The 12,548-nt window shown below is 45.8% G+C and overlaps 1 protein-coding gene across 1 annotated transcript; it reads left to right on the top strand.

Moving 5' to 3' along the window:
- The first annotated feature begins 6,590 nt into the window (after positions 1-6,590).
- On the top strand, positions 6,591-11,974 carry LOC127008327 (facilitated trehalose transporter Tret1-like). The gene is made up of 6 exons (XM_050880212.1): positions 6,591-6,752; positions 8,275-8,436; positions 9,196-9,334; positions 10,100-10,494; positions 10,599-10,745; positions 11,096-11,974. The coding sequence occupies exons 1-6, from the start codon at positions 6,606-6,608 to the stop codon at positions 11,732-11,734; spliced, it is 1,629 nt and encodes a 542-aa protein (XP_050736169.1). The 5' UTR covers positions 6,591-6,605; the 3' UTR covers positions 11,735-11,974.
- The last annotated feature ends 574 nt before the right edge of the window (positions 11,975-12,548 follow it).

Below are 12,548 nucleotides of genomic sequence, written 5' to 3'. Positions count from 1 at the left end.
CACCTCCGCACCACTCTTCCACTCACATTGACACTAGCGCCACATCTCCCACTCACAGCCACACCCTCTCTTGAGACCTCTGGAGCTAAACTGAGAGCATCTAAGTAGCCAACTACCTATCTACTTTACTTATCACCTCCCTACCTGACTAGCTATCTACTTACCAAACGACCGGACTGTCTACTTACCTAACTATCAAAATGACTTACTACCTACTTATCTACAACCAATCTAAGTAATTATCTATCTAGCTAACTAATGAACTAACAAATAGCTGAGTGATTAACCAATTATCTATCTATTAAACTACCTAACTAGCAATCTATCTATCTATCTAACTAACTAGATAACTGACTGACTGAATAATTATCTAATACACTGACTACTAACTAACTCACTCACTAACTCACTCATTCACTAACTACCTAACTATAGAAGCAATACCACACCCAATAACACTCTCCCACCACCCAACTCTACCCACCCACCTACCTTCCTACCACACACCTGCCTCACACCTTACATAGCTACCACACAACTGCCTACCGCACACCAACCTCCCTGCCTACACCTACCTACCTATACTTTTTTTTTTTTTACAGCAAAGGAGTCAGTTCAAGGGCATAAAAAAAGGAAACAATAATAAAAAAAAAGCCCGCTACTCCCTGCTGTCATACATCTGCCTACCTTCCTACCACACACCTTCCTACCACACACCTCCCTGCCTACCTGCACAGATCAACAGGTGGGCAGAGTCATCTCATTACTCGTCTCCGTCGCCCCATGACTAATACGAACCATCAGTCGCTAATGAACACACACACACCTGCACACACACACCTGCACATACTCACACACCTGTCAATTAATAATGGGCGTGGAGGGCCATTAGCGAGCAGTGATTATTAGCGGTGTTAATGAGACGGTTCTGGTTTACTCTGCTCATTATTATTATTATCACTATTATTATTATGCTTTTTTGGTGGTAATTACTCTCATTTGTTGTTTTTTTGGTTGATGGAGTGTGTGTGTTTGTTTGTTTGTCTGTTGCACACGGGTGGAGATAGGAAGGTTCATCACACACACACACACACACACACAGAAGGGGAGTTAAGAGGTGGGCGGTTCCTCTCTCTCTCTCTCTCTCTCTCTCTCTCTCTCTCTCTCTCTCTCTCTCTCTCAATAAAAAAAAGACTATCGTGGAAGCTGCGTCCAATCTATCAAACATCCACTATTATAAGCGGCTTCGGGCAGGGATCGCTGACGCTGAGGTTCACGTAAACACTTATAGATGGCCCCACAAGGTAAGCAAGAGCCCCCAGCGGTGTACCAGGAGTCTGAAGGCAAAGGTAAGGTTCGGGGCTCACGGGAAGCTGCGAGTTGCCTCAGTGCGCTCCTCCGTCTCCTGGCCACTTAAGACTTTTGTAGGTAAGAGTAAATTACCTAACCATTAAACTGCCTACCACTCTAACTATCTAGCTAACTAACTAACTGTCGCTATGTTGGGTTAAGTATGTTGTAGGTTATGTTGGTAGTGGATTATGTGTTACGTTATTATTTGTAGGTAATGAGGTTACGTACATACATACGTTACATACATAGGCCTACCAAATTAACTAACTAACTCCCTCCCTCCCTCCCTAACGACATAACTGCCTAACAAGCCAATAGAAGCAATACTACATCCAGCAACATCCGCTCCCTTAGGACTCCGGGCACGTGCAATAGTTGGGTTACCTTAGTTTACCTTCCCCACGTGTCCTCAGGTATTCCCATATATCGAGAGGTCGGGAATGGAGGATGAACAGCTGGGTGGGGAACGATCTGAGGTCCACGGATTGGTAGGTAGACGGGATAGCCACTACACCACTGAGGTTTTTTTTTTTATATATCAGAGACGGCTCATGGGCAGCAAAAAGAGTGCAAAAAAAAAAAAAGCCCGCTACTTGCCGCTCACACACACACACACACACACACACACACACACACAGAGAAAGAGATAGATAGATAGATAGATAGGTATATTATATGTAGTTATATGTTATGTAACTTATGTTGGTAGTAGAGTATGTGTTATGAAGAGTTCTTTGTGGGTTATGTTGTCTATGTAGTTGTAGGTTATGTTGGTAGTAGAGTATGTGTTATGAAGAGTTCTTTATTGGTAATGTTGTCTATGTGGTTGTAGGTTATGTTGGCTTATGCAAGGTTATGAGGTAGGTGACAGCGAGGGAAGTCCTTGGAATTCTCTCATATCTTTTTAAATATTACAGTGTCCCATCGCACCACTCAACGTCTCTTAAGGAATGAAGGAATTAGAGGAGAGGTAACGATTGAGAGAAGAAGAAAGGGAGGAGAGAGAGAGAGAGAGAGAGAGAGAGAGAGAGAGAGAGAGAGAGAGAGAGAGAGAGAGAGAGAGAGAGAGAGAGAGAGAGAGAGAGAGAGAGAGAGGAAACCATTAAAAGAGGAGAGGAAAAAGGGAGAGAACCCTGTATTTTTAACCATTTCCTGTTATCTCCCTCTTTAAGAAGCCTCTCGTAGAAGTTCCTGGGGTTGCCATGGACTGTGAAATAAATCATGTGTGTGTGTGTGTGTGTGTGTGTGTGTGTGTGTGTGTGTGTGTGTGTGTGTATTTACCTAGTTGTATTTACCTAGTTGTAATTTTACAGGGCCTGGGCTTACGCTCGTGTGGTCTGTTGTAACCCGTAATCCGGGTCACACAGGGGAGACGACACACTGTTTGTACTAGTGACACTTGACTTAAAATTCTGGTACTTTAGGAGTATTTAAAGGAGTTCGTAAATGGGGTGATGAAACGGTGTCGCCTTTCTTATATGTATTTTATTCTACCTTAATACTACTTAATATTACAGAGGGTAAAAATATTGTTTAAACCAGCGACTGGCTTACTAGACTCAATGAGTCTTCAGGTTTTCTTTCACTATTGGTTACTGACGTTAACACTGGTATAATATTGAGTAAAAACTCACACAATAAAGTATCATAGAAATATAATCCTAAGTAAAACTAAGATAATAGAACACAATAGATATGTTAGATACGCTTTCCTCTATGGTACCACATTACTCCATACTCACAGTAGCAAAGATGAATGTTCTACCCATGTTGTCTAGGGAAGGACAACTGAGTGTCCAGCAACGAACAGAGTGCTGGTTGATCTGAGGTCAAGCCTGAATAAATGCTTCTTATATAGGCAGACATACATACAGACATCGCGAGGGTAATACGTCAGGCGTGTGAGTCATACATCAAACTCACACCGAGCTCATACAATAATCTACCTAACCGACATGCTTAATTCACGCGGTGACGCAGCTTTGTTTTCATAACATTTTGTTCCGCGGTTGATCGTGTTTTGGCCGCGGTTGATTGTGTTTTGGCTTAGAGAGATAAGCGGGTGCGTTAATGGGCAATTGCAATTGTGTATAGGTTGGTAAATGAACAGTGCGTGTGGGGACAATCATGTCTTGGAGTCCGTGTTGTGTTTTAGCGGTCGATACCGCTGTTGTCATCGGAAAATATTGCCGGTGAAGATGATGACACTGGAGCGAGTGGTGTCGCAGCCCTCGGGGCACCACAGGTCCCGTCTCCGTACCTGTAATTATCCAACTTTTCCTTGAAGCTCTACACACTCTTCACCGATACTATTTCTTCACTTAGTCTGTTCCAAACCTCTATATATGTGTGTGTGTGTGTGTGTGTGTGTGTGTGTGTGTGTGTGTGTGTGTGTGTGTGTGTGTGTGTGTGTGTGTGTGTGTGTGTGTGTGAAACCGATCATTCTCCTCCAGTGGACAAAGCAGTGATAGGTTGACACGACCTCTACACCATGAACAGGAAAATCAACCATGAAAAAACGATTAAGTCTACTGCGTGACCTTGGAAAATAGTTGTCATGGGAACCCGGTACGTTATAAAATATGGCCCTTATAGAACGAAGCATTGTATGACCCGGCACGGTTAGTGAAGCGCCTTGTTGCCAGCTCGGGTGACAACCATCGTAATTTACAGTGTTAATTCGTGGCTTGTCTTCCGCCATAACCTATATTGCATTGTGTATGATAATGAGAGTAGTGAAAATATGAATAACAATAATAGGAATAAAAAGGACAAGGAGAAAAAGAGCAAAAAAAAACAGAAGGAAACGTAAAATGAAAACGGAAAATGAAAAGAAAATGATAGATGTAGAAAAAAGAAGAAATGGAAAATAGGAAAAACAAGAAAAAGATGAACGAAAAGAACAAAAAAGAAACGAAAAAGAAAACGGAAAATTAAAAGAAAATGATAGATGTAGAAAAAAGAAAAAATGAAAATAAGAAAAACAAGAAAAAGATGAACGAAAAGAACAAAAAAGAAACGAAAAAGAAAACGGAAAATGAAAAGAAAATGATAGATGTAGAAAAAAGAAGAAATGGAAAACAAGAAAAACAAGAAAAAGATGAACGAAAAGAACAAAAAAGAAACGAAAAAGAAAACGGAAAATGAAAAGAAAATGATAGATGTAGAAAAAAGAAGAAATGGAAAATAAGAAAAACGAGAAAAAGATGAACGAAAAGAACAAAAAAGAAACGTAAAATGAAAACGGAAAATGAAAAGAAAATGATAGATGTAGAAAAAAGAAGAAATGGAAAATAAGAAAAACAAGAAAAAGATGAACGAAAAGAACAAAAAAGAAACGTAAAATGAAAACGGAAAATGAAAAGAAAATGATAGATGTAGAAAAAAGAAGAAATGGAAATAAGAAAAACGAGAAAAAGATGAACGAAAAGAACAAAAAAGAAACGAAAAAGAAAATGGAAAATGAAAAGAAAATGATAAAGATATGGAAAAAGAAAAAGAATGAAAATAAAAAAAACAAGAAAAAGATAAACAAAAAGAAGAGCAAAAAAGAAACGAAAAAGAAAACGGGAAATGAGAAAAAAAGATAAAGATATGTAGCAAAAATATAAGAAAACAGGAAAACGAAGAAAGAAGAAGAATGAAAAGGAAAAGGAAAAGATAAAGATATATAGCAAAAAGAATAAGAAAACAGGAAAACAAAAAGAAGAAGAATGATAGCCTAACAATAGCGTACTACATAAACAGAAGTAGCAACTGTAGATGTGGGTACATACTTACATAATAGTACCCAATATTCTTGAAGCATAATATAGCCTACTGTTTGTATATGTGTGTGTGTGTGTGTGTGTGTGTGTGTGTGTGTGTGTGTGTGTGTGTATTTTTTTTTTTTTTTTTTACAACAAAGGAAACAGCTCAAGGGCACACAAAACAAGAAAACAATAATAAAAAAAAAGCCCGCTACTCGCTGCTCCCAAAAAAGAATCAAAAGAGGTGGCCGAAAGCAAGGTCAATTTCGGGAGGAGAGGTGTCCTGATACCCTCCTTTTGAAAGAGTTCAAGTCGTAGGCAGGAGGAAATACAGATGAAGGAAGATTGTTCCAGAGTTTACCAGCGTGAGGGATGAAAGAGTGAAGATGCTGGTTAACTCTTGCATAAGGGGTTTGGACAGTATAGGGATGAGCATGAGTAGAAAGTCGTGTGCAGCGGGGCCGCGGGAGGGGGGGAGGCATGCAGTTAGCAAGTTCAGAAGAGCAGTCAGCGTGGAAAAATCGATAGAAGATAGAAAGAGAGGCAACATCGCGGCGGAATTTAGGAGGTAGAAGGCTATCAGTAGGAGGGGGAGAGCTGATGAGACGAGCCTCCCCACACGTGAGATGCATACTCCATGCGAGGGCGGACAAGGCCCCTGTATATGGATAGCAACTGCGCGGGGGAGAAGAACTGGCGGAGACGATACAGAACACCCAACCTCGAGGAAGCTGTGTGTGTGTGTGTGTGTGTGTGTGTGTGTGTGTGTTCTTGTTCTTGACGTTTTTGTTGTTCTTGGTGTTCTTGTTCTTGTTGTTCTTGTTCTTGCTGTTCTTGTTGTTCTTGTTCTTGCTGTTCATGTTGTTCTTGTTCTTGTTATTGCTGTTCTTGTTCTTCTTGTTCTTGTTGTTCTTCTTGTTCTTGTTATTGTTCTTGCTGTTCTTTTTGTTCTTATTCTTGCTGTTTTTCTTGTTCTTGTTGTTCTTCTTGTTCTTGCTGTTCTTGTTATTCTTGTTCTTGTTGTTCTTTTCTTGTTCTTCCTGTTCTTGTTGTTCTTGTTCTTGCTGTTCTTCTTGTTCTTGTTGTTCTTGTTCTTGTTGCTCTTGTTTTTGTTCTTGCTGTTCTTGTTGTTCTTGTTCTTGCTGTTCTTCTTGTTCTTGCTGTTCGTGTTCTTCTTGTTCTTGTTCTTTTTGTTCTTGCTGTTCTTGTTCTTGTTCTTCTTGTTCTTGCTGTTCTTGTTCTTCTTGTTCTTGTTCTTGCTGTTCTTGTTGTTCTTGTTGTTCTTGTTCTTGTTTTTTGCTGTTCTTCTTGTTCTTGCTGTTCTTGTTGTTCTTGTTCTACTGTTCTTCTTGTTCTTGTTTTTGCTGTTCTTGTTCTTGTTCTTCTTGTTCTTCTTCTTTTACTACTTCTTCTTCCTCTTCTTGTGTGTGTGTGTGTGTGTGTGTGTGTGTGTGTACCCATGAAAGCCATATGACAGCACAGACAGGGAGGGGGAGAGCGAGCATGGCAACAAACGAAGGAGCTGCCAAGTCACCAACCGCTCTCGGCAGTTCACGGAGAGACACCTACGCGGAAGGTTGGCAGCGGAGACAGGCAGGCGGCGGAGGGAAGGAAGGCGAGGCAGGAACTTTGACCATCAGCATCTCCATGGTAAGTACACAATCACATTTTTTTTATAGTAAAGGAAGCAACGTAAGGGCAAAAAATGATAATATTGAAGAAAAAAAGCCCTGTTAATCACTGCCCCTATAAAAAGAGAGGTAAAGGAGCGGCCTAAAGATAAGAGGTCAATTTCTGGAGGTGTCTCGATACGCTCCTCGGGTTGGGCAGTGGGGGGCGCTTGTGTGGACACCTGTGGAAGGAACACCGGTGACTGGGTTCGTAAGTTGGGCCGGAGCCATAGATTAGGTTCACGGTGCTGCCCAAACTTTTTCGCCTTATTTTTTTTTTTTTTTTTTTTAATGTCTGAACCTATAGCGGCGGTAGGCTTGCTTGAGGGGCCTGGATGGTAGTCGCCCCCAGCCCGTCATGGCGCAGGCAAGTGTTTATAGTGGCGCCATCTTTTCTTTATTGCCTTCTCCTGTTACGTACTCCTTTGGCTGATTAAACGCAATTATATTATATTTTTATTGTGTTTCATTATATTTAGGTACACGTACATTATGCGTCATTCCTAGGTACCCTTCCCTCCCTCTCTCTTTTCCTTCATGGAACATTTTGATTCTTTGATTCTTTTTTTTAAGGAGCAGCGGGTAGCGGGCTTTTTTATTATAATTGTTTCCTTTTTTGTGTGCCCTTGAGCTGTCTCCTTTGTTGTAAAAAAAAAAAGGAAGTTTCTGCTGTGTGTGTGTGTGTGTGTGTGTGTGTGTGTGTGTGTGTTCATCGTCTTTTCACGTACCCCTTTGATCTATGCTGCGTACCCTCAGGGGTCCGCGTACCCCCAGGGGTACGCGGACCCCAGTTTGGACAACACTGGATTAGGAGACACAGCCCACCTTGATCACAGCCGCCTTGTTGCTACTAAAGGTTCCCCGCGATATTTAAACTGATGATGATGCAATAGTGGTTTTTGTTTGTTTGTTTGTTTGTCTTGGTGGTCTAGATATGGCTATACTCCTCCGGTGCAGTGATTAGCACCCCTGACTAAGAATCTGCGGGCATTGGTTCGAATCCCGGTCTGGGTAGTCGGCGTGGATCCCACCTAGCTGTTCATCTTTCCTTTCGGGATGGTCGATAAATGGGTACTTGGGGAAACTTGAGGAAGGTAAACTGTGGTGGCCCGGATGCATATTCCCAATCTCTCTACGGGCGTGTGGTCCCTGAGTGAAGACGCTCGGCTGTAGCTTCGAAACTAACCACGCGGCGTCCTGGAAAATACTCTCAGTCAGTATGGGATGTCTTAGGGTACAGACGACACCACACCGGACCGACATTCCCAGACGTTTTCGGCTCTCACAACAATTTCCAACGGCCACAAAGGAAACTAGTCGGGTTCTGAGCTGTGCAGAAGACTTGTCAAACTATCACTAGGCTCATAAAACTAACCATGGAGACACTGACACAACCTCTACGAAAGCCTGAACAGATGTGGGTAAGTGAGCCCCAGTTCAGTGGTGCAGCGGGCGGATTTTTTTTATAACGACACCAAGGCTAAGGGTTTCCTCTTCCTCAGGCGGTGGAGGACACAAAGGCAACACTCACCACGCTTTCACAGGACAAGGACTGCGAGAAGGGGCCAGCAGAGAAGGACAGGGAAGCAACATTGGCCTCGCCGTCTAAGAATGAACCCTGCAAGAACGATCCAGGAAAGGAAGTCTCCGTTAACACTAAACATGTGAGTCCTAACCGCTCCCTACCACATCCTTCGGCTTCATCAAAAAATATCCTTCGACGCCCATCCCGTGAATCCTAACTGCTCCCCAACCACATCCTTCCCGCTTCATCAAATACTATCTTTAAGCGTTTATCCTTGTACCATGTAAATCCTAACTCCTTCTCAGCCATATCCTTCCCGCTTCATCAAAAAGTATCCTTCAACCTTCATCCCTGTAACATATGTGGGTCCTTCTCCCAAATCACATTCTTCCTACTTCCTCAAACGATATCCTCCAACGCTCATCCTGTGAATCCTAACTGCTCTTTCACACCCTTTCGCTTCCTCAAACCTCATCATCTAACGCTCATCCTGTGAATCCTAACCGGTCTTTCACATCCTTCATCTTCCAACGCTCATCCTGTGAATCCTAACTGCTCTTTCACATCCTTCCGCTTCCTCAAACCTCATCTTCCAACGCTCATCCTGTGAATCCTAACTGCTCTTTCACATCCTTCCGCTTCCTCAAACCTCATCTTCCAACGCTCATCCTGTGAATCCTAACTGCTCTTTCACATCCTTCCGCTTCCTCAAACCTCATCTTCCAACGCTCATCCTGTGAATCCTAACTGCTCTTTCACATCCTTCCGCTTCCTCAAACCTCATCTTCCAACGCTCATCCTGTGAATCCTAACTGCTCTTTCACATCCTTCCGCTTCCTCAAACCTCATCTTCCAACGCTCATCCCTTCCCTTGACGTTCTTCCCGGGCGTGGTTCAGGTGGTGCTCGCGCTGGTGGTGTCCATGGTCTGCATACTCGACGGAGCCGCCAACAGGGGGGGCTGGACCGCCGTGCTGCCCAAGATGCAGGAGGACCCGAACATCTTCACCGTCACGGACAGCGACGTGGTGTGGCTCGGTGCGTGGAACAGCTGTCAGGTCATGTCCATCACTTGAGTCTTTCGTCGACGGCCATTATCTCAGACGCTCCCGGTATTCACAACAAATAATTCTGAAGGCCACAAAGGAGATTAAGCGTGGTCTCATGTGTGTTTTTTAACGTTCATGGCACAGAGGCATTGTCAGTCCAACGTTGCCAGATTGTCGTACTCAGCCTCCTATTCTTGCCGATATCCGACCCCAATAACTGCCTTCATATATAGTTATCGTTAAAATGGTTAATTATTGGTGTTTTTGGCAGTAGCTATGGCTCAGAAACCGGTGAATACGAGGCTCTGAGTACGATAATCTGGCAACGGTGCTTGTCACACTATCACTAGGCTCATGAAACTACCCATGGAAGTGCCCACAGCCTCTACGAAAGGCTTGGCAAATATGGGTGTGTGAGTGCCCAAATGTTTGAGAAGATGGGCAATGCAGAATCCCAAGACCGCAAGCGCCAATTGTGGCCATTTTATCAGCCTTACTGTTCCCTGAAACGTAAATAATACCAACTCTGTGCTATTCCCCGACACACACGTAACGCATAACTACATGCAGTAGTAAGTGTCGGATTCCCATTTTCCTCACTCTGTTTCTTAGTAATGACCCATATCTAGTCATATCGTGCATGAGTGTGACCTTCCCGTTGCCTCAAGTACCTGTTCCCTCGACCCACTAACACCGCATTAACGAGCATGCAACGCGGGCTGTACAGGGACTCTCACCTTCCTTCTCCCGGCAGTGTCCATGGCGTCCATCGTGACCATCTTCGCCTCGCTGTTCGCGGGGCCGCTGGTGGAGTGGGCGGGGCCGCAGCGGGTCTTGACGGTGTCCTTGGCCCTCAGCACGGTCCTGTGGTTACTGATGGCCTTCCCAAACTACAAGGCCGTGCTCTTCGTCGCCAAGGCGGGCCTCTCTGCCTGTTCAGGCGTCGTGGCGACACTCCAAATGCCTCTCCTGGCGGAGGTGACCCCAGCCAAGATGAGGGGCACCCTTGGGACCATGGCGGATGTCTGGGGGGGCACTGGCTTGATTTTTGGGTACTTGATGGCGCACCTGTTCACCTGGCGGGTGGCCACGGCACTGTGCAGCCTCACCGGGGGCCTGCTGGTGATACCGATGCTGCTGGTTCCGGAGGTAGGCAAGCGTGTAGAGTCTAGATTACCTTGAAACACAAACAGAACGCCTCGCTTATGGCAAGAAAAGTACCCACTAACCACACCTTCACACATTCTTGACAGTCGCCTTACTGGCTGGTGCGGCGCGGCAGACTGGAGGCGGCCAAGGCGTCGCTGCAGCGGCTGATGGGCTCCGAGGCCGCGGCGGAGGACGAGCTATCGGCCATCAGCAGCATGCCCGCCGCCACACAGAACTCAGGTGTCCAGCAGGTAACATGCGGCTCCATCCCCCGGGCACTGAGGGAAAATGAGCACAGCAGGACAACAACGCTTTTCCTTCTTTCCGCCTCCATTCTTTAGTAAAGATGTTTGTTTCGTCAGGCACAAACGTTGTCCTTAGCGCCATTTTGCTGTGCTTTTCCTATTCCAACTGAACGTGTTGCTCATTGTCTCTCCCACTCCGCTTTGCCTCGCCAACAGACGCTCCATTAGATATGTGGACCACTCGGAGGGTCATGTCTGTGGTTGGCGGTGCTAAGCTTCTTTGTGACTCACTATGCTGCTTCTTATCCTTGCCCACAGGAAGCATACTGAGTACTGACCGCTGCCTTACCCCACAGTTCACGGAGCTGACCAAGGGCCACAACGCACGCCCGGTGCTGCTGGTGATGAGCTGCTTCGTGCTGCGGGAGCTGGGCGGCCGCAGCTGCATCATGATGTACACGGTGTACCTTTTCCGCGAGGCGGGGGTGCAGCTGGACGCCTTCATGTGCACGGTGCTGGTGGGCCTCACACGCACCCTCTCCAGCTGCCTGGCGGCGGCGGTGCTGGACAAGGTGGGGCGGCGGCCTATGCTCGCGGGCACCGCCGTGCTGGGCGGCGCGGCCCAGGTCGTGTGCGGCCTCTTCCTGCACCTGCAGCTGTCGGGGGCGTCGTGGGTGCCCCTCGCCGCCGTGCTCGTCTTCGTGGCTGCCTACGGCGCAGGCATCGGCCCCATCCCGTGGCTGTACGTGGGCGAGCTGTTACCGTCGCCAGTTCGCTCCCTCGGCGCATCGCTGATCACAACTTGCGACGCGGTGGCCGTCTTTGTTATCAACTACGCCTTCTTCAGCCTCATCGACCACATCGGCCTCGGCGTCACATTCATGGCGTTTGCTGCACTCAACTTCCTTATCGCTGTCGTTGTGTGGCTCTGGATCCCTGAGTCTCGGGGCGTCTCGCTGCAAGAGCTGGAGAACATCTTCAAGGCAAAGAGCTGAGGCCAGAGGCGCAGTGAGGCAGCGGGGGCCGGCGTGACCTGAGTGTCGAGGGAGGTGGCGTGACCCTTGCCACCGCTGCTGCCCCCCCCCCTCCCAAGTTATGACCTCACCCCCTTTTAAATGGAAACTCACCCCCCCACCCCCCAGCCCCCACATAATGTACATGATAACCTCTGCTCCTTATTCTTGCGTCATGGAAACACTGATCAGTTCCTCGCCATTACAAGCCATCCAGTACAATCTTGATGTCTTTTATTTTCCCGGCGGAGTTAAAAACGGTGGTGCGATTATATCCAAGCAGTTAACCGAGGGACTTTTTTTTTTTTGTTATGTCTTTCGATTACGATTTGATTGTTTTTTTTTTCTTTTTTACAGCTAAGGAGACAGTTCAAGGCCGTGAAGAAAAATATTAAAAAAAAGCCCGCTACTTACTGCTCCTGAATAGAGGTCAAAGGAGTGTCCAAAAAGAGAGACGTTAGGTTGTTGGGTTACGAAAACAATTACTGAGCCAGAGAAACGAGCTTTGTTTTTCGTTATTCATTATATCCGCGCAGGTAACACACACACACACACACACACACACACACACACACACACACACACACAAGCTCGGCACTACAGAAGGGAACTTTTGCTCGTTTCATTTCGGCACCAAATCAGCGGAATTGAATTTACTGATGATTTTGAAACGCAACTTTTTTTAATGTATATATATCCCTTACGTGTACCCCTACTGACACCCCCTCACGCGACCCCCACCCCCCCTCTCTCACACACTCACCCATCCCCCCACCCTATGCCCCAACTCAACCCA

Source organism: Eriocheir sinensis, chromosome 37 (genome assembly GCF_024679095.1).
Source record: "Eriocheir sinensis breed Jianghai 21 chromosome 37, ASM2467909v1, whole genome shotgun sequence".
NCBI lineage: Eukaryota > Metazoa > Arthropoda > Malacostraca > Decapoda > Varunidae > Eriocheir > Eriocheir sinensis.
Note: the sequence above shows the minus strand (reverse complement) of the source record. Positions and strands in the feature narration are given on the sequence as shown.

Coding starts and splice junctions, on each gene's coding strand:
- LOC127008327 (XM_050880212.1), top strand. CDS start 6,606: ATGGCAACAAACGAAGGAGCTGCCAAGTCACCAACCGCTCTCGGCAGT. Junction 6,753..8,274: donor TGACCATCAGCATCTCCATG/GTAAGTACACAA, acceptor CCTCTTCCTCAG/GCGGTGGAGGACACAAAGGC. Junction 8,437..9,195: donor TCTCCGTTAACACTAAACAT/GTGAGTCCTAAC, acceptor GGCGTGGTTCAG/GTGGTGCTCGCGCTGGTGGT.